This window comes from Schistocerca gregaria, chromosome 1 (assembly GCF_023897955.1).
Source record: "Schistocerca gregaria isolate iqSchGreg1 chromosome 1, iqSchGreg1.2, whole genome shotgun sequence".
Lineage (NCBI taxonomy): Eukaryota > Metazoa > Arthropoda > Insecta > Orthoptera > Acrididae > Schistocerca > Schistocerca gregaria.
In genome coordinates this window covers 607,940,254-607,961,593 of record NC_064920.1, presented here as the reverse complement: position 1 = coordinate 607,961,593, position 21,340 = coordinate 607,940,254, and the positions used below count along the sequence as shown (strand labels likewise).

At 44.1% G+C, this 21,340-nt stretch overlaps 1 protein-coding gene across 2 annotated transcripts in view; it reads right to left on the bottom strand.

The window, feature by feature from the left end:
* LOC126299516 (GTP-binding protein Rhes-like) overlaps positions 1-21,340 on the bottom strand; it is a 441,951-nt gene that overhangs the window by 58,175 nt on the left and 362,436 nt on the right. For both annotated transcript variants that reach the window (XM_049991524.1, XM_049991598.1), the window contains one exon: positions 1,903-2,038. In XM_049991524.1, the coding sequence (XP_049847481.1) occupies positions 1,903-2,038 (136 nt within the window). The remainder of the gene's footprint in view (positions 1-1,902; positions 2,039-21,340) is intronic.

Genomic DNA, 21,340 nt, shown 5'->3' with positions numbered 1-21,340 from the left:
CTGTATGCTGGATCCTCCAGAAGTTGGCGAACTTTCCCATCATAACCAGTTTTCTGCTTAATGATTGCGGAATTCCCTCTGGTCTGCTAGCAAAACCACGATTCTGCTGTCTTCCTAGAGCTTATTGAATATCAGCAGCCGGCCTTGTGACCGAAAGGTTCTAGGCGCTTCAGTCCGGAACCGTGCTGCTGCTACGGCCGCAGGTCCGAATCCTACCTCGGGCATGGATGTGTGTGAGGTCCTTAGGTTAGTTAGGTTTAAGTAGTTCTAAGTCTAGGGGACTGATGACCTCAGATGTCGAGTCCCATAGTGCCTAGAGTCACTTGAACCATTAGAATATCAGCATCTCGTCACTGGAAATGATCGACTTTGAAGGTTTCGTCTTGGTGATCATCCTACAGGCCCCCAGCGGATTTGTACAGACCAATTTGTTGGAAGTCTGTCGGATACTTGCTCCACTGCTCTGATTAAACTTAAAACAGGCACATTTCTAGAAGTAGCTGAGAAGTTGAGTATCTTCGTGGTGATGTTAGCAAACTGCTTGCCACTTAAGTCAATCGCGGTGAGAGTATTCTCCGCTGTGCTTCCTTATAAAAATGGTCAAACTTCGCTGATTGGTACACTGTGACATTCTTCTTGGCGTCCTCTGCTTGTGAACAAGATGCACTTCTACTTGGTCCCAACCTTTACCTGGCATGGAGACTGCTATGAACTGTTGAAGGTGTGACAGCTCCCTGGCCACTACATCTGCCACGATAAAAAGGGTTCTCAAGAAGAGTAACATAACCTGCCAAAATAAGAAGACTACTGGGAAATGTAAGACATGACAAAGCCTTAGGAAAACTAGGAGGTTTACAAAAAATCTTGTCAATGTGACTTGTCATACATTGTCCAAAAACCTACACTGTGAATCTTAGATGCCCAGAACACCACTGGTACATCCAGCTAAGACGAGAAACTAAATCAGCCATTGCCGAGCACAGTCTGAAACCTGATCATACCACGATCTATGAAAAAAACGAGGGTCCTGGCATAAACTCCCAGATATTAGGAAAGTTTTGTAAGAGAGGCAACAGTGATACAGATAGAAAAAAGGTCATGAACCGCGACAATTAACACTCCTGTCATCCTGCGCTGGAGTTGATACAAACTCAATGGTTACAGCAGCAGAACTCTGCAAAAAGAGGAATAGAGAATGTGTGACCTGACGCACGAATCCTAGACGTATCAGAAGGTGCACCATATGGTGAACGGAACACCAGATCACAGTCAGGCGCAGTGGACGAAAAACATCAGCCCGCGGAAAGCTGCACCCGTTCTTCTGGGAACGGCGCGCTCAGAAACGACCATGGAGGAAGAAGCCAGTGGGTGTAAATATTGGAGCCGTTCCAGTAGAATAGCAGTCTCAGGTAGCACCTTACGAAGAGAATGAGTAACGTTGTCTAAATACTTTACACGGACTATAGCGATGTTCGCCAGTATGCCAAACACCTCAAATTGTCTATAAATCCCACGAGAGTTTGAAGAACTACGGCGTTTCAAGTCAATTGTTTGTGCAGCTGAGTATCAATGAAGATCATAGATCGACAAGTGCCGAAGAGTTAATTTTGTGTTGTATGAATAGTATTTCACGTCATATCACCAGACTCCACCGCAACTTCGGCGTTCTAGACATTACTCGCTATTGTAATGTACTCGAAAAAAAAAGTAGATGAGTATGTTTGCTTAGTCCCTGCATTTGGCCGGGAGACCGCCTGAAGCCAGGATTTGGTTGAATACGTGTTGTGATAAGCAGTTAGCACAGAAAGTGCCTAACTATTCGGTATTACAGTAAAACATCAAAAGAGAAATGTGGGACTACATTGAAATGCACTGAGCTACAGACTAACACAAAAGCCTTACCTGTGGCTAGTGGGCTCATCCTCCTCGACGTCCTCCTTGAAGAAGGACGGCTGCAGGCTGAAGCGGCGCCGGAAGTTGTGCCGCGCCTTCATTGCTCTGTTGGGCGACATCAGGGGCGCTCGCCCATGCGGGCCGCCTGCGGGAACAAAAGCACAGCGAGTCATTACTGGCAGTCGGCTGGCAGCTAGTCACTAGCTCATGTAACCACTGTTGCCTCGTTAACGCCTTTCTGGAATCTGAATGAAATGCCTTTGTCTGTTGTGTACAGTGTGATGCCAGTAACTTGTTCGTTCTCTTTCTCTGCAGTCTTGTTATGATACGGACCTCTTGATGCACATAGTTAATCACGAGAAAGAAACGGTGATTTCTTTTCAAGTAGCGAAATTAGCTGAAATTACAGATAGTTAATCAACTTAACAACGAAATCTTACATCGATATTCAGTTTAATCATACGATGTAGGCGTTCACGACCGGTATTTCTTCTCCCGCAGTCGGAAAAGAAACGTTAGGGGCGAATTTTATACATCGACCACGGCCTATCACCCCGGAAGTTTTAAGTGAAGGATATTCAGTTTAGTATCATACTGGACATCTTGTGTTTAATTCCTAAAATACACTGAGAAAAAAAATCGCAGCACCAAGAAATAAGAGTACTGAAATTTCGAGAATACATTTGTTTAGGTAACATATTTATGTGATTAACACTGCAATATCACAGGTTAGCCGGCCAATGTGGCCGAGCGGTTCTAGGCGCTACAGTCTGGAACCGCGCGACTGCTACTGTCGCAGGTTCGAATCCTGCCGAGGGCAAGGATGTGTGTGATGTCCTTAGGTTAGTTAGGTTTAAGTAGTTCTAAGTTCTGGGGGACTGATGACCTCAGAAGTTAAGTCCCATAGTGCTCAGAGCCATTTGAACCAATATCACAGGTTAATGTAAGCGCGAGATAAGCCATTGCAAATGTGAAATGCTGGTACCTTAACAAGTGGTGTAACCGCCACAGTGTTGGATGCAAGTATATATGCGTGCATTCATTGTGTTGTATAGTCACCGGATGACAGTTTGTGGGATGGAGTTCCATGCTTGCTTCATTTGGTCGATCAATATAGGGACGGTTAATGCTGCTTGTGGATGACGCTGGCATTTTCGTCCTATGATGTACAGCGGTGTGTGAGCGATCGTTCTCCTGTTGGAAAACACCCCCAGGAAATCTGCTCATGAATGGCAGCACAACAGATAGAATCACGAGACTGACGTATAGTTTTGCACCCAGGGTGCTGTCACTCTAAATCGAACCTCAGATGATAAGCCCAGGAGTTGGTCCAGTGTGTCTAGTTCTCAGGCAGGTTGATTGCTGGCCCTCAACTGCTCTCCTTGTAACCAACACATGGCCAACACTAGTGCCGAGGCAGGACCAGCTTTCATCAGAAAACACAACAGACCTCCACCCTGATCTCAAATGAGCTCCCGCTTGGCACCACTGAAATCGCAGATGGTTGTGGTTTGGGTTCAGTAAAATGCTCGCTACAGCGCACCTGTCTCGGAGCTGTTCTTGAAGTAACCGATTTGTAGCAGGTCGTTAGCAGTTCGTTGTGTCACTATGGTATCAAGTGCTGCTCAGTTGCTGCTGCAGATGCAGTACGATGTGCCAGAGCCACACACCGAACACGATGGGCTTCCCTCTCGGTAGTGCCACGTGGCCGTCCGGAGCCCGATCTTCTTTCAACGTACAGTCTCATGAGCACCGTTGTCAGCAGTCATGAACAGTGGCTGTTGTTGTTTTCTTCAGTCCTGAGACTGGTTTGATGCAGCTCTCCATGCTACTCTAGCCTGTGCAAGCATCTTCATCTCCCAGTACCTACTGCAACCTACATCCTTCTGAATCTGCTTAGTGTATTCATCTCTTGGTCTCCCTCTACGATTTTTACCCTCCACGCTGCCCTCCAATACTAAATTGGTGATCCCTTGATGCCTCAGAACATGTCCTACCAACCGATCCCTTCTTCTGGTCAAGTTGTGCCACAAACTTCTCTTCTCCCCAATCCTATTCAATACTTCCTCATTAGTTACGTGATCTACCCATCTAATCTCCAGCATTCTTCTGTAGCACCACATTTCGAAAGCTTCTATTCTCTTCTTGTCCAAACTATTTATCGTCCATGTTTCACTTCCATACATGGCTACACTCCAAACGAACACTTTCAGAAACGACTTCCTGATACATAAATCTATATTCGATGTTAACAAATTTCTCTTCTTCAGAAACGCTTTCCTTGCCATTGCCAGTCTACATTTTATATCCTCTCTACTTCGACCATCATCAGTTATTTTACTTCCTAAATAGCAAAACTCCTTTACTACTTTAAGTGTCTCATTTCCTACTCTAATTCCCTCAGCATCAGCCGATTTAATTTGACTACATTCCATTATCCTCGTTCTGCTTTTGTTGATGTTCATCTTATATCCTCCTTTAAAGACACTGTCCATTCCGTTCAACTGCTCTTCCAAGTCCTTTGCCGTCTCTCACAGAATTACAATGTCATCGGCGAATCTCAAAGTTTTTACTTATTCTCCATGAATTTTAATACCTACTCCGAATTTTTCTTTTGTTTCCTTTACTGCTTGCTCAATATACAGATTGAATAACATCGGGGAGAGGCTACAACCCTGTCTCACTCCTTTCCCAACCACTGCTTCCCTTTCATACCCCTCGACTCTTATGACTAGCATCTGGTTTCTGTACAAATTGTAAATAGCCTTTCGCTCCCTCTACTTTACCCCTGCCACCTTCAGAATTTGAAAGAGAGTATTCCAGTCAACATTGTCAAAAGCTTTCTCCAAGTCTACAAATGTTAGAAACGTAGGTTTGCCTTTTCTTAATCTTTCTTCTAAGATAAGTCGTAAGGTCAGTATTGCCTCACGTGTTCCAACATTTCTACGGAATTCAAACTGATCCTCCCCGAGGTCCGCATCTACCAGTTTTTCCATTAGTCTGTAAAGAATTCGCGTTAATATTTTGCAGCTGTGACTTATTAAACTGATAGTTCGGTAATTTTCACATCTGTCAGCACCTGCTTTCTTTGGGATTGGAATTATTATATTCTTCTTGAAGTCTGAGGGTATTTCGCCTGTCTCGTACATCTTGCTCACCAGCTGGTAGAGTTTTGTTATGACTGGCTCTTCCAAGGCCGTCAGTAGTTCTAATGGAATGTTGTCTACTCCGGGGGCCCTGTTTCGACTCAGGTCTTTCAGTGCTCTGTCAAACTCTTCACGCAGTATCTTATCTCCCATTTCGTCTTCATCTAAATCCTCTTCCATTTCCATAATATTGTCCTCAAGTCCATCGCCCTTGTATAAATCTTCTACATACTCCTTCCACCTTTCTGACTTCCCTTCTTTGCTTAGAACTGGGTTGCCATCTGAGCTCTTGATATTCATGCACGTGGTTCTCTTCTCTCCAAAGGTCTCTTTAATTTTCCTGTAGGCAGTATCTATCTTACCCCTAGTGAGATAAGCTTCTATATCCTTACATTTGTCCTCTAGCCATCCCTGTTTAGCCATTTTGCACTTCCTGTCGATCTCATTTTTGAGACGTTTGTATGCTTTTTGCCTGCTTCATGTACTGCATTCTTATATTTTCTCCTTTCATCCATTAAATTCAATATTTCTTCTGTTACCCAAGGATTTCTAGCAGCCTTCGTCTTTTTACCTACTTTATCCTCTGCTGCCTTCACTATTTCATCCCTCAGAGCTACCCATTCTTCTTCTACTGTGTTTCTTTCCCCCATTCCTGTCAATTGTTCCCTTATGCTCTCCTTGAAACTCTGTATAACCTCTGGTTCTTTCAGCTTATCCAGATCCCATGTCCTTAAATTGCCACCTTTTTGCAATTTCTTCAGTTTTAATCTACAGGTCATAACCAAGAGATTGTGGTCAGAGTCCACATCTGCCCCTGGAAATGTCTTACATTTTAAAACCTGGTTCCTAAATCTCTGTCTTACCATTATATAATCTATCTGATACCTTTTAGTATCTCCAGGATTCTTCCATGTATACAACCTTCTTTTATGATTCTTGAACCAAGTGTTAGCTATGATTAAGTTGTGCTCTGTGCAAAATTCTACCAGGCGGCTTCCTCTTTCATTTCTTAGCCCCAATCCATAATCACCTACTATGTTTCCTTCTCTCCCTTTTCCTACTGACGAATTCCAGTCACCCATGACTATTAAATTTTCGTCTCCCTTCACTACCTGAATAATTTCTTTTATCTCAACATACATTTCTTCAATTTCTTCGTCATCTGTAGAGCTAGTTGGCATATAAACTTGTACTACTGTAGTAGGCATGGGCTTTGTGTCTATCTTGGCCACAATAATGCGTTCACTATGCTGTTTGTAGTAGCTTACCCGCACTCCTATTTTTTTATTCATTATTAAACCTACTCCTGCATTACCCCTATTTGATTTTGTATTTATAACCCTGTATTCACCTGACCAAAAGTCTTGTTCCTCCTGCCACCGAACTTCACTAATTCCCACTATATCTAACTTTAACCTATCCATTTCCCTTTTTAAATTTTCTAACCTACCTGCCCGATTAAGGGATCTGACATTCCACGCTCCGATCCGTAGAACGCCAGTTTCATTTCTGCTGATAACGACGTCCTCCTGAGTAGTCCCCGCCCGGAGATCCGAATGGGGGACTATTTTACCTCCGGAATATTTTACCCAAGAGGACGCCATCATCATTTAATCATACAGTAAAGCTGCATGTCCTCGCGAAAAATTACGGCGATATTCCTGCAAAGTCTTGCTGCAATATCGCGGAAGCAACATCTAGCTGCTCGTAGCCCTATTACACGACCTCGTTCAAACCGAGTGAGGTGCCCTTGACAAATGTCAACTCACCATGTACATCCTCAAAGGTAAGTGAGGCTTGTGACCTTTACAGCGTGTATTTAAACCATCCTCATAGTGGCGCTTCTAGAGCTACTCTTACCCGACTGCAGCGAAATTTGAATACATACCGTGTTTCAGATGTAGAAACATGCTTCCCACATTCTTTTGTGTTCTACATCTACATCTACATGGATACTCATCAAATCACGTTTAACTGCCTGGCAGAGGGTTCATAGAACCACCTCCACAATTCTCTATTATTCCAATGTCGTATAGCGCGAGAAAACAATGAACACCTTTCCGTACGAGCTCTGTTTCCATTATTTTATCGTGGAGATCGTTCCTCCCTACGTAGGTCGGTGTCAACAAAATATTTTCGCATTCGGAGGAGAAAGTTGGTGATGGAATTTCGTGAGAAGATTCCGTCGCAACGAAAAACGCCTTTCTTTTAATGATTTCCAGGCCAAATCCTGTATAATTTCTGTGACGCTATCTCCCATATTTCGCGATAATACAAAACGCCATGCCTTTCTTTGAACTTTTTCGATGTAATCCGTCAGACCTATCTGGTAAGGATCCCACACTGCGCAGCAGTATTCTAAAAGAGGACGGACAAGCGTAGTGTGGCAGTCTCCTTAGTAGGTCTGTTACGTTTTCTAAGTGTCCTGCCAACAAAACGCAGCCTTTGGTTAGCCTTCCCCACAACATTTACTGTGTGTTCCTTCCAATTTAAGTTGTTCATAATTGTAATACCTAGGTATTTAGTTGAATTTACGGCTTTTAGATTAGACTGATTTATCGTGTAACCGACGTTTAACGAGTTCCTTTTAGAACTCATGTGGATGACCTCACACTTTTCGTTATTTAGGGTCAACTGCCACTTTTCACACCATTCAGATATTTCTTCTAAATCGTTTTGCAGTTTGTTTTGATCTTGTGATGACTTTATTAGTCGATAAACGACAGCGTCATCTGCAAACAACCGAAAACAGCTGCTCCGATTGTCTCCCAAATCGTTTATATAGATAAGGGACAGAAAATGGCCAATAACACTAGTTTTGCGAACGCACAACTCTTTCTGGTGTTGTGGTTTTTTCCGTCGTGTATTTACAAAACTGAAGTAGCCCTCATTTATTCCACCATTAGACAAAGAAGTGTCGTATCGCATGAAATTACGAGCACTACTTGTGATTAACTGGGCTCGACCGGACGCCGCTTCTCAGCATGGACGTGCACAGAAATTTACCCAGGAAGCGCTAAGATTCGGAAAGAACCATTCTTATAGGGCCCGTTCGGTGAATCCGCTTACGTGGCATGCTCCAAAAGTAAAATTTGACAGGGTATGGAATAATTTTATTGTATCTCAAAAGATAGATGGGTAACCACTCAATATAATTTTTGAAAGGTGCATTAGTCAATCATAATATTTAATTAGCAAAAGGGAAGCACATCTTTATAGGGTTCCGTACCTCCATCGGAAAAAACGTAGCCGTTATAGGGTCACTTTGTTGTATGTCTGTGAGTCTGTCTGCCTGACTGTTGAAAACCCTATTTCCAGGAACCGGCAGATGTATCACTCATTAAGGGCTACGATCCGTTGGTGATGTAAGAAAGTAGAGCTTCTACGTGTAAGGTGTCAGGCAAATCCAACACCTTACATGAAAACCCTGACATGATAAGCAAATCCAGTAGTATGTCACATAGCTCCGAATAAATCGTGACATTAAATTAACCAAAGTAATAGGAGTAACGAGTGAGCAAATGGAATACCACAGACTAACACAAGAATGCCTAAATGCATGTCGTACCTTCCCACCGTGAGGCAGACGCAGTTCCGAGGGGAGAAACGAGGACAGAAGCCGAGAGCAGAACCGTGTTAAGCTAGAAAAGGGAGGGGCTGCGCACCCACGCCGCGAGCCTACCTGTACAACTATACAACCCGCACGTTTTAGCGTGAGGCTTTTTCGCGTCTCAGGTATGTCAAGGACAACCCCCAGCCCATGTTAAAAGCTAGAGCCCTCCAGAAAAGCAGTATAGATCTTACGATAACACAAAAAGGGCCACTACCACCCGCAAGTTTTAGCGTGAGACCTTTTCGCGTGTCTGTTACATTAGGACAATCCTCCAGCCCATGTTAAAAGATAGAGCCCTCCAGAAGAACAGTATAGATCTCACGATAACGCTAAAAGGACCACACCAGCTGCAAGTTTTAGCGTGAGACTTTTTAGCGTCTCTGTTACGTTGCAAACTTTAAAAACATTGCCCCACCACGAAAAGTATAACGTTTCTCATTGGATAGACAGAATTTTTGTAGGCGGAGCTTAAGGTTAACATTGAGACCCTGATTGGTCAGATGAAAACATAGCCAGATAGTTTTTTTTAAACTAACTTCGGTAAATTGTAGTAAGGAGAAGTTAGAGGAGAGTTAGTTCCGAGACGGCGGGCTGGATGGCTGCTGCGCCGGCCGCTGCCGCCCTGACGCTGCTTAGACACCAACAAGGTAATGAACTCACGCGATGCCGCATTTTTGAGCGCATAAGGCTTCACTCAGAACTGCAGAAGTCTCATCTGTTACACCCCTTTTTTCCGTAAAACTAATGGTGATCGTTAATTAAAACTCATGGTGTTCACATTTGCCACTTGAAGAACAGATCTGAAACGCGATGATTTTTCTTTTATATAGTTATTGAGAAGCCACATCAGCCACTGTAATTTACGACAAGTTAGATAAGTTATTAAAGATAATTGAGGGTCACTGTAGACCATTTTGATAGTTTTCTCTTTTGTGAAACTTAAATTAAACCTAGATTATAGATGTGATATGGCATAGGTCATCCTTCGATAGACTGTAGAACTTGGAAACCCATTTAGGGAATATTCGTTCACATTTTCGTTGAACGCTGTTGGTTTTTACCATCCTGTATTAAAACATTTCCTTTTATCAATAGTGCAATTTATAAACGATGTTTTGTGATTAGAATAAATTTCCAATGGTAAACTTAACTGCTTTTTCGACGTTATTTTACCAGCTAACTAAAAATAGGAAAGCCTTTTAAACCCTTTCCACTATATTTAGTTAGAATTAAGATTCTTTTACAGGGAGTGCAGTGGAGCTGACGCTGAGATCATTTAGTATTTGATTATATCATCGCTAGTCTCACTGAACTCTTCTGAATTCTACATGTCATGTGTCGTCTGGCGTCTCCTTACCAGCAACAGGTCCCAGGTTCAAACTAGTTCCCTAAAAAACACGCTCAGAGCGTCGTTGCGCGAAAGTGGTTGGGAGACACGATATAGTACAATCAGACACCACCATGAATGTTTAGATACGTCAAAGCAATCGGAAGATGCGGCCACTTAGGTCACCTATTTTGATACTCGTAAAGTCACTCATCAGAATGTACACGGAACTTAAAAAAAAAAAAAAAGGTCAAATGGCTCTGAGCACTATGGGACTTAACATCTGTGGTCATCAGTCCCCTAGAACTTAGAATTACTTAAACCTAACTAACCTAAGGACATCACACACATCCATGCCCGAGGCAGGATTCGAACCTGCGACCGTAGCGGTCGCGCGGTTCCAGACTGTGGCGCCTAGAACCGTTCGGTCACTCCGGTTGGCACGAAACTTACAAGAAGCAAGGTTTCACACTACAACCAAAGGAAAAAAAAATCCGAAAATTGCTAATTTGTAATTATATCACTGGAAAAAAAGTTCTTTGATTGTTAATCATCCGACTTCAAATTATAAATTAAAATATTCTCGAAAGTCTTAGAATTTCTGAAATCTATATCTTGCTTCTATCAATGTCGGTAACAAAAATCTTCGAGATTCCCAGAATTGATGAAATGTCTACGTACATAATTAAGTTTGTAAGGAAGCCTCAGGGCGCTTGTACTACTCGCACATGGGTAATTTTTTAGTACCAATGTTAAAAGGGATGCAAAAGTCTTGACTTAACAGTCTGAAATGTTATCATTAATCGATTCAAAAAATGGTTCAAATGGCTCTGAGCACTATGGGACTCAACTGCTGAGGTCATAAGTTCCCTAGAACTTAGAACTACTTAAACCTAACTAACCTAAGGACAACGCACACATCCATACCCGAAGCAGGATTCGAACCTGCGACCGTAGCGGTCGCGCGGTTCCAGACTGTAGCGTCAGAACCGCTCGGCCACCAGCGGCCGGCTTAATCGATTCACTCCAACGAGTATGGAAGCCCTTTTTGAAGATATGATGCCTGACGGCACCTTGGCACAATCATTATAATGAAGAAAGACAGACCGTGTCTGTGCCACTTGCTATAATGGTGTCTTAATGGAAGGGGCAGGAGTGGTTGTGCCGAGAGACTGAGCGTAACTTCTGTGTTAAAGCTTGTCCAAGAGCACGAACTGACTCGTGACGGCACAACTGTGTCCAGAGCGGGGACAGCGAGTTTTAGTGTGCCATTAGCAGCTTACAACAGGTGTGTGGGCAGCAGACGGCCGCGTTAATAACACAGGAAGTGGCCGGCTACACAGCGAGCCGCGCTTACAAGGGCGCCGCCTAATTCGCTGCCCGCTCACCCGGCGCCGGCCGCGACGCCTCTTTTCGTGGCCTCACTGCGCGTCGCGGAGCATTACGGTAATCAGGTTGGAGGTGCCCCCGTAGCCTTCAGCGCCTCTGGCGGCGCCCGCTCTCTACCACGCCTGTCCGTGCCGGGAGGAGGCACCGACTGTCATCCTTGCTCCGTCCTCTCTGGCGGCGAATCTTTACGACAAAAGTACTACCCTGCTCAATTCCACTCGTGGTTTCTTGTCGTCTGATTGGTTGGTTGGTTTAGGGAAGGGGACCAAGCAGCGAGATCATCGATCCCATCGGATTAAGGAAGGGAGTCGGCAGTGCCCTCTCAGAGGAACCATCCCGGCATTTGCCTGGACAGATTTAAGGAAATTACGGAAAACCTAAATCAGTTTGGCTGGATGCGGGTTTGAACCGTCGTACTCGCGAATGCGAGTCCAATGTGTCTTGTCTGTGCATCACGTTAGGTGGGGTGGCACACAAGATTCATCCGATTTCAGAAGGGTATACCTTATTCACGACTAAATATAGAAACTTACGAATTAAAAATTGCCACTTGGGATCTCCCCGAGCTGACTCGCACGCTTCATTACCCATGTGCGGGGAGTCGAGCTGGCCATAACACAAAAAAAGACGTTTTACGTTCTCCGTTTCAACAGGTCCAGTTTAGTTGCAGCTGTGGGGTGTGATATTCTTATATAGTAAAGAAATGCACCTTTTGCAGCTGAAAGCATTTGACGGTACCACCTGCAAAAATGGTTCAAATGGCTCTGAGCACTACGGGACTAAACTTCTGAAGTCATCAGTCCCCTAGACTTAGTACTACTTAAACCTAACTAACCTAAGGATATCACACACATCCATGCCCGAGGCAAGATTCGAACCTGCGACCGTAGCGGTCGCGCGGTTCTTGTCTGTAGCGCCTAGAACTGCTCGGCCACCCCAGCCGGCGGGTATGATATATATCCCCTTATATCCCCTTGTAAAATCAGATGGTTCTTTAGAAAACGAAAACTTTGCAATTTAATGCTTACACGTTGGTTAATATTTAACACAAGTTTTTGCTTTTATTCATGTGGAATATACACTGACGAAAAGAATTAGGTGAACACGTATGTTAACGTCCCGTATGTCAAGTCTATTTTGATAAAGGCGGTACCTGTGATCTTAATGCATGACTTGAGAGCTTCTCTTTCAGTGTATGCAACAGCTAAAATCGTTTACCATCTGTTGGCTGTATTATGCGTAATAATGTCTGATCAGGCTGTAATGAACTGATTACGAGAAAGAACCTTAGGACCCAGACGCCCTGTTGAGACGACATCTTGCAGCTCGCCTTTAGTTCTGCCGTTCCCACGTCAACTGGCGACTTCGTCCCTGGCGAAACGTGTTGTTCAGGACGAGTCTCAATATCTTCTGACGCAAGGTTATGGACGTTTCCGTGTATGCAGACCAGTGGCGAGTGGTACCTGCTAAACGTTGTCCATCAAATCGACACATTTCCAAGGCTTTGTGATGTTGTGTCGAGGCTTCCGTGCTGACAGTCATACGGATCCTCTCGTTGTCCGTCGTCGCCTTACTGCCTTGCAGGACGTCAACAGATCTGTAGGACAACGTGGCAGCTGCTGCTTGCAGTGATGTTCCTCTGATACATATGCATTCAGTTGTCCTTATATTCCGTTAAGTTATCAAGGGCGAGTGCCGGGATGCCTCCTTCGACAAGATCGCAGTGCATTGTATCCTCTACGCTTGAGTAGGAGATGCAGTATCCCATGCTGTGGTATGTTAAATACAAGACTTCTTTTCTCTCTCTGACTACCTCCGCTGACTTAACCGTTCATTAACGCGTATGTAGTGCTATTCATGAAGCGCTGCTCAACGTCTGAAATTTTTGTTTAACTTGAAGTTCGCACCCGTAATTGAGTGGTCTGAATGCCTGACTGACGTACGGAGGCCTCGAGTTCAGTTCCCGGCACTGCTAGGGAGTTTTCATTGGTGTGAACTTGAAAGGAGTGTACTTAGGACCGAGATGCCAACTGACTGGCTACAACCTGTCCAAAATTCGCAACGGCTAGGAAAGCGTAGATGTAGCCCACACCCCAAATACTGCCTCCAAATGAATTGTTTGCAGAGGGTTACATAGCTGCTAGCCGGTGCTGATTGGTGGGAATTGCCATACCGCGGAGATAGACCATACTGAAGTGCTACTATTGATTTGACTGTAGAAAACAGTAGTTCAAGTGAAATTCTTAAAGATCAAATATTCAACTAAGTTGATGTCGTACTGTGAATTTTTTAAAAAAGAAAAACGTTTTTTTTTATTTTTGTACACGTTCACGTAAAACTGATCAAACGCCGTTGCGAATGTTGATTATACTCCAATTAAAGTATTTTAATATTTTGTAAACTGCTAAAAACGGGAGCAAACGTACACAGAATAGGATATGTAATATTAACGTATAGCGTTAGATGTAACATTTTATTACTTGATTAAAATAACTGTCAATATTTTTCTTGTTTTTCAGGATAGTGTATATGTGACAGGTACACCATTTCAACTATAATTTACGAAAGACAGTCTGCAGAACCTCGGGCACTATTTCAAATAAGCCCTCCCAACTCTAACAGAATTTACACTTTTTCATGTAAAGAACAGAACTCCTTGCCTCGCATGCAGATGGCCGGGAAATAGCTGGATTCAAGCGATATCTCAGGAACAAACCTAAGAAGTCTAAAGCACCTTTGCACGATTAAAACTGTTACAAACTCGAGATCTCAGACGGTCTGACGTTATTTACCTCTTGTATCCCCATCTCCGCTACGGTTACTGGTGAACCGTGCCGACTCAAGATAATATCTGAATAATGCTTACGTAACAATTTTTCGAAGTTCCCAGAAAATATAGCAATTTGTTCGTAGAAAATGTAAGATTATGTTGCAGCCTTGAAGAGGTAGCAGCAAATTTTTTCACTATCTTTTTTTTGACACGGTTGTAAAAATGAAAACTAAGTCAAACAAGAATGGAAGAGGGAAAAAAAATGGTTGGTTTGTATACGTACACATCCTGCCATCGGACTGCGTTAGAGATATCGTGGAAATTGCAGGACGACCCAAAACTCCGTTAACATTTGAAAATTCAATGTTTCACGGATTAATGTAGCAGGGAGGTAAACACTGATACAAGTACTTCTAGTGACATGGGGTTTTATTGAAGCTATAAAAGTGCACAAAATAGCTAACAATGGCGCTTCATATGATACAAAACCAATAATTAGCATAACAATTCATTTTTAACAAAGACAACGTTTTTCATAACAAATGCACAACATGTTGGCCGTCAACCATCAACAATACCTCCAATCGAGGGCTAATGCTGTGAAGCGCACTGTGCACAATATCTGTAGGTGTGGTGAGAAATTGTCTTCGCAAATTATCATTTGGAATCCGTAATGAGGCTGGATTATCGCAGTAGACTCGCAACTTCAGGAAACCCCACAATCAAGAACCACGCGGAATGAGAGCATGGGACCTGGGTGGCCAAAGAGGACGAACGTGGTAGCTCAGCAGGCGTTTATCAGCCGTGCTAGGGATGATTTGAATCCCTTTCGCACTACAGCTCGTTTCATACACGATTCTCATGCGGCATCACAGATGTGTTGCTGTCCAACGTCATCTTTTGGCCAGTTTTTACATTCGTTTTCGGTTTCAATAAAACCTCACATCATTTCAGGCATGTGTGTCGATTACCTCTCTATCTACATTATGCCGTGGACTAGTGCATATTCAAAAGTTAACGGCCTATTGGGTCACCCTGTATAAACGAAGGCTTCAGGTTTATAATTGTACTGAAAATCTTACAAATAAAAACCCAGTGCATTAATGACTACACAGCTTCCCTCGCTAACTTGAGACACTTCACCATGTGATTATCGTCCGAACTTAGTAAGACGAAAGTGTATGTGGCGCCGGTTCGATTTCCATTCGAGCTTAGATATTAATGTGTTGTTTTCATCAATGGACATATTGTTTAATTTATATGACATTTGAGAGATTGCATGAAGTTTCAACTTATGTTCTCGATCTTTGTATCACAAATCCATCCTGTAACGTGTAATATCAAGAGCACATCCGACGAGTAATTGTACATTACTGTTGTGGTCCGGCACATTGTGACTTACTGTATTTCTGATTGTGAATATGAATAACGTCATTCGCATCATTTGTCGAGGTTTGACTTGGGCTTTCCAAGCCTGGGTCTCTTCCCTGAAAATTTAATTACAGATAGTAAACAGTCAAATAACATATGAAAATTACTACAACTTCATGAAAATGCACGTGAGTTTTTTTATTATATTACCTCTCAAAAGGCATATAAATTAAATAATGTGACCAGTGATGAGAAGATATAGAATAAATTGTAAGTAGTGCCGGGATTTAAACCGTAGCCTCATTCACGACCAGCTTGCAACGCGAGATGGCTAACCGCTTGATAACAATGACTTCCGTTAACTGGGACCTTCTCACAGATACATCCGTTACATAATAGACGCGTAAAACTTTTCTTGCGTTTTTATCGGAATTGACAGAGTAGTTCATCTTACTATTTGCACATTATGTTGTGTTAATGGCCTGCACTTCCGTTACAGTGCTTAATGGTGCCACTTATGAACAGTTGGGTTTCCCGCAGTTCACAAAATCTTGGTTGCAACTTAATGCCTGCAATGGCCAGAACATTCCTATGCTTGGTATATGTAGTTTGCCAGCCACATTTATTTATAATTTTGCATTCACGTCACAGTGAAAATATTTTTGGGTTAGAGTCATTTGATTTGTCTGGTCTTCGTAATCAAAACAATGTTCTTTACGTTTCTCCTTTCAATCCAAAAGACAGCATTACTCAGTCGATTACGGAGTTCCCTGATTTATTTACTGAAGGACTTGGCAGAGCAAAACCTTGTGGCGTTCGCTACAATGTAGGACGAAGGACAATGTGCAATATAAGATTTTTTGGGTGCGTCCCGTCCCTTATGCACTTAAAGACAAAGTTGCAAGTGAACTAAAGAGTGGCAAGATGTGGTGTTATTGCTCATATCCTGGCTAGTCAATGGGCTTCTCCCTTAGTAATCTTACCAGACCCTTCTGGAAGATTTGGCATTCTGTTGACTTTAAATCCACTGTGAATATACAAACAATAATTGATAATTATCCATTGCCTCGCCCTGAGGAATGGACAAGCTTGGCACAGGCTGCTATTTTTCAAAAACTAACTTACGTGATGCGTATTTGCAAATTCCGTCCGATGAGGAATCTCAGAAAGTGTTGGTGGTCAGCACACATTTAGGGTTGTTCAAACTTTGGCGCTTACCCTTTGGCAGGATTTCAGCGCCTGCCATATTCCAACGCTAATTGGAACAGCTTAGTGCAAAAGTCCTATTCTGTTCAAATTACTTGAACGATATTATGGTATCAGGACGTACACCGGAGAAACGTTTCAAGTGTTTCAAGTGTTTACGGCTGCAGGTCTGAAGTGTCGCCTGGACAAATGTGTCTTTTCTTCAGAATGAAATACAGTACCTAGATCACGTTCTTGATAGCTAATGTGTTCATCCCCGTCACTCGCGTTTGCTGGTCATCCGGGAGCTCTCTGCCCCGCTGAACATGAGGGAATTGCAGTCAGGTCTCGGGAAGTTGACATATTATATCCGGTTCATACCACATACAGTCTAGATCGCGCCTCCGATGCGTCGTTTGCGCCGGAATAATGTCTTATATATGCCTTGTTGAGTGACAGATACCTTGTTCATTTCGATCCCGATAAGCCTGCTGTTTCGGCAGTGGACGCTTCTTCGCACGGAATTCGAGCTGTCCTCTCGCACAGATTTGGTTCACATGGCAGGCCGATTGCTTTCGCTTCCAAGTTATTGACTACGACTCAGTGTAACTATTTCCATATCGAGAAGGAAGCGCCCGCTATTATCTATGGCGTGACAGTTTTACCATTATTGTTTCGTCGGAAGTTTTACCTACTGACGGACCATAAGCTACTTCGGTCTTTGTTTCATCTGTCCAAACCTGTTTCTCCATTCACGGCTCAGAAGCTGCAACGTTGGGCTTTGTTTTGTCACAGAATCAGTACGAAATATTCTACCGGTCAACGTCGAAGCATGCAAATGCTTACGCCCTTTTTCGCATACCTGTTCGTCCTGATTCTCAGTTCGATGCTACTGCCGCATTTTGTTGTCAGATCGATGCTCAGGACACTAAACTTTTACAGACTTTCCCACAGAACTATAGGAAAATTGTACAGGCAACAGAAGCAGGCCCTGACTTGAATCTTTTGCTACACTGCATCCGTACTGCTTGGCTTAGTTCAGTGTAAAATACTCAGAATTCTTTAGTGTGACGATATTTTGCTCGTCAACATAGCCTCTACATCCAGCATAGTGCAATTCTATTGAAAAATGACTCTGGACAATGTCGTATCCTTATTCCTAACGTGTTGCAAAAATTTGTTGTAATTGCCGAGTGTGATTCTATGTCAATATAACTCTGGACATTCGTGTTTGCTTATTCCTAAAGTATTGCAATAAGATGTGTTGTAATTGGTCCAGCAAGGGCACTGGCGAATTTTACGCACAAAACAGTTACCACATTGCCAGCCACTGTGGCCAAGCGGTTCAGGGCGCTTCAGTCCGGAACCGCGCTGCTACTACGGCCACAGGTTCCAATCCTGCCTCGGGCATGGACGTGTGTGATGTCCTTAGGTTAGTTAGCTTTAAGTAGTTCTAGGTCTAGGGGACTGGTGACCTCAGATGTTGTCCCATAGTACTCAGAGCCATCTGAACCATCTTTTGAGTTACTACATTGGCACTGTACCTGACCGGACATGGATGCCTACGTTGAACAGTTGGTATCACAGTGTCACACTTGTGATGAAACTCTATCGATTGCGTCGCAAACGTTTTCAGCTTGGCCAAAGTCTCAATCGCCTTGGTAATGAGCGCTTATTGACTTCGCTGGTCCGTTTGGGAACATTCGTTTGCTTATTGTTGTGGACGCTTTTAGCAAATATGTTTGTAGCAGAGCATTGTTAGGTAGTGAAACGCTGACTGTGGGAAAATTGGAACAGAAGAGAATCGAAGCATTTGGGATGTGGTCTACAGACGAATGTTGAAAATGAAGTGGACTGGTACGATAAAGAATAAGGAGGTTCTGTGCAGACTCAGAGAGGAAAGGAAAATGTAAAAAACGGACAATGAGCAGGGAGGATCATAGGACATCTGTTAAGACATGAGGGAATGACTTCCATGGTACTAGAGGGAGCTGTAGAGGGCAAAAACTGTAGAGGAAGACGGAGATGGAATGCTTTCAGCAAATAATTGAGCACGTGGGGTGCAACTGCTACTCTCAGATTATGAGGTTGGAACAGGGGAGGAGTTCACCGCGGGGCCGGCCGCGGTGGTCTAGCGGTTCTAGGCGCACAGTCCAGAGCCGCGCGACTGCTACGGTCGCAGGTTCGAATCCTGCTTCGGGCATGGATGTGTGTGATGTCCTTAGGTTAGTTAGGTTTAAGTAGTTCTAAGTTCTAGGGGACTTATGACTTCAGCAGTTGAGTCCCATAGTGCTCAGAGCCATTTTTTACCGCGGGCTGCACCAAACCAGCCAGAAGACTGACAACTCAAGAAAAAAAAACCATTTGGTGTTTGCTGGTTTGCGTCTTTTTTTGTAACGTTTGCTTTTTCTAGTAGCTTCTCATTTTTATTCTTAGTTAAATGGAACTATATTCGATGTTACAGAGATATAGATGCACTCTCTGAAGAATGAATTTGTTCGATTGGCTTCATTACAAATCAGCTTGCACTGTTTGTAGTAATGTGTTTCACACTTTCTTGTTTCAAGTATTATACTTCACACGTTGTAAAGATTCTGCCAATGAAAAGGTAATGCGTGGCTGGCCGCATCAAGGCAGTCAGAAGACTGACGACTCAAAAGGAAAGAAACGTTTGTAGTGCCTAGGAACTCGACTACATCGCATTGTACCATTTTGGTTTTGTCGTCTAATTTTTGCTCGTAAGGTTTTGCCTGAAGTGCTGCTTACAGATAGTGGACCGTAGTTAACGGCTCACGACTTTAAACAGTTTCGTGCGCCCAATGGTATAACTCACCTTATCAGTGCTCCATTTCATCCTCAGTTGGATGGAGAAGCTGTAGGACTTGTGCATACATTAAAGCAACAGATGACCAAACTACGTGCTTCCCACACACGCGCTGCTGCTCCTCCCAGACCCGCTACGCTCCATCGCTCGCGGAGCTTCTACATGGCTAGCGCCACCGCACGCTGCCCCAGTTGCTGCACCCACCGCAGCGCACGGCTCCCCCACGCTCCGCAAGTATCGCTTTGCACCTAATAAATCGATTCTTTTCAGCGTTTTTGGTCATGCTGCGAGAGAGGAAGGATTCTTCAAAATTTTGGCGCTTGCATGTGTTTAATGCAAGGCCCAGCTGGGCTGCACTGCTATCAGAACTAGATTCGTGTTTGTCGATAACGAAATTCTTCCGCATGTTTTCCGTCCCCAGATTTGTATCCTAGAGATCTTGCGGCCAGCGTGGTCGCCCCCCGTGCCTCTTCGGCAACGCCTACGAAACTGATGGAGCTCGATCCATCGACTGCACCCCCACAGCAGCTCAATTTCCCTACACTCGTCCTGGCCCCGCCGTAGACCCGTCGCCGTCGCCGTCGTCATTGCGGCCCATCGTGTTTTCGACGGACTGGCTCAGGAAGAGTGTGGGCGCCTATCTCTGGTTTTCCGACCGACGTTTCCCTCTGCGCACAGGATGGATGTCAGGGCATGGCCGAGGTCTCGACGTCGGTCCCTCAGGCTACCCAGCTCCCTCTCTGTCTCCTCCCCCTCTCTCCCCCCCCCCCCCCCCCCCCGCAATCGCCACGTTGTCGTAAGATGGCTCCCTACACGGCAACAGAGCGGCATTTTGGGGGGAGGGAGGAATATCCAAACGTCATGCATCGACTGTACACTGACCAGCATAGTGCTGCAAAACAGCATTAGGAGGGTGCTGACTCACACGACAGTGAAAAGAGTGGGAAGTCACAAACTTCCAGGAAGACAGAGTTCAACTCCCACTGTCAACCCTGAATTAACAAGCCACTCATCAGTAGTCGAGCAGTATTTCCGTTGTTGCCTTTAAGAGCAACAGTACTGAGTACAAAGAAGACGTTACATAGCTTGCATTCTGCGAGTAGTAATAGTGGATAGTAATTGCTTGTACACTATGTGATCACAAGTATCCGGACACCCCCAAAACCATACGTTTTTCATAATAGGTGCATTGTGCTGCCACTTGCTGCCAGGTGCTCCACATTAGCGACGTCAGTAGCCGTTAGACATCGTGAGAGAGCAGAATGGGGCGCTCCGTGGAACTCACGGACCTCGAACGTGGTCAGGTGATTGGGTATCACTTGTGTCATACGCCTGTACGCGAGATTTCCACACTCCTAAATATTCATTGGTCCACTGTTTCCGATATGATAGTGAGATGGAAACGTGAAAGGACACGTACGGCACAAAAGCGTACAGGCCGACATCGTCTGTTGACTGACAGAGTCCGCCGACAGTTGAAGAGGTTCGTAAAGTGTAATGGGCAGACATCTATCCATACGACCACACAGCAATTCCAAACTGCATCAGGATCCACTGCAAGTACTGTGACAGGCAGGATGTGACAAAACTTGGATTTCATGATCGAACGGCTCCTCATAACCCACACATCACGCCAGTAAATGCCAAAAGATGCCTCGCTTGGTGTAAGGAGCGTAAACATGGGACGATTGAACACTGGAAAAACGGTGTGTGGAGTGTAAATCACGGTACACAATGTGGCGATCCGAAGGTAGGGTGTGGGTGTGGTGAATGACCGGTGAACGTCATCTGCCAGCGTGTGTAGTGCCAACAGTAAAATTCG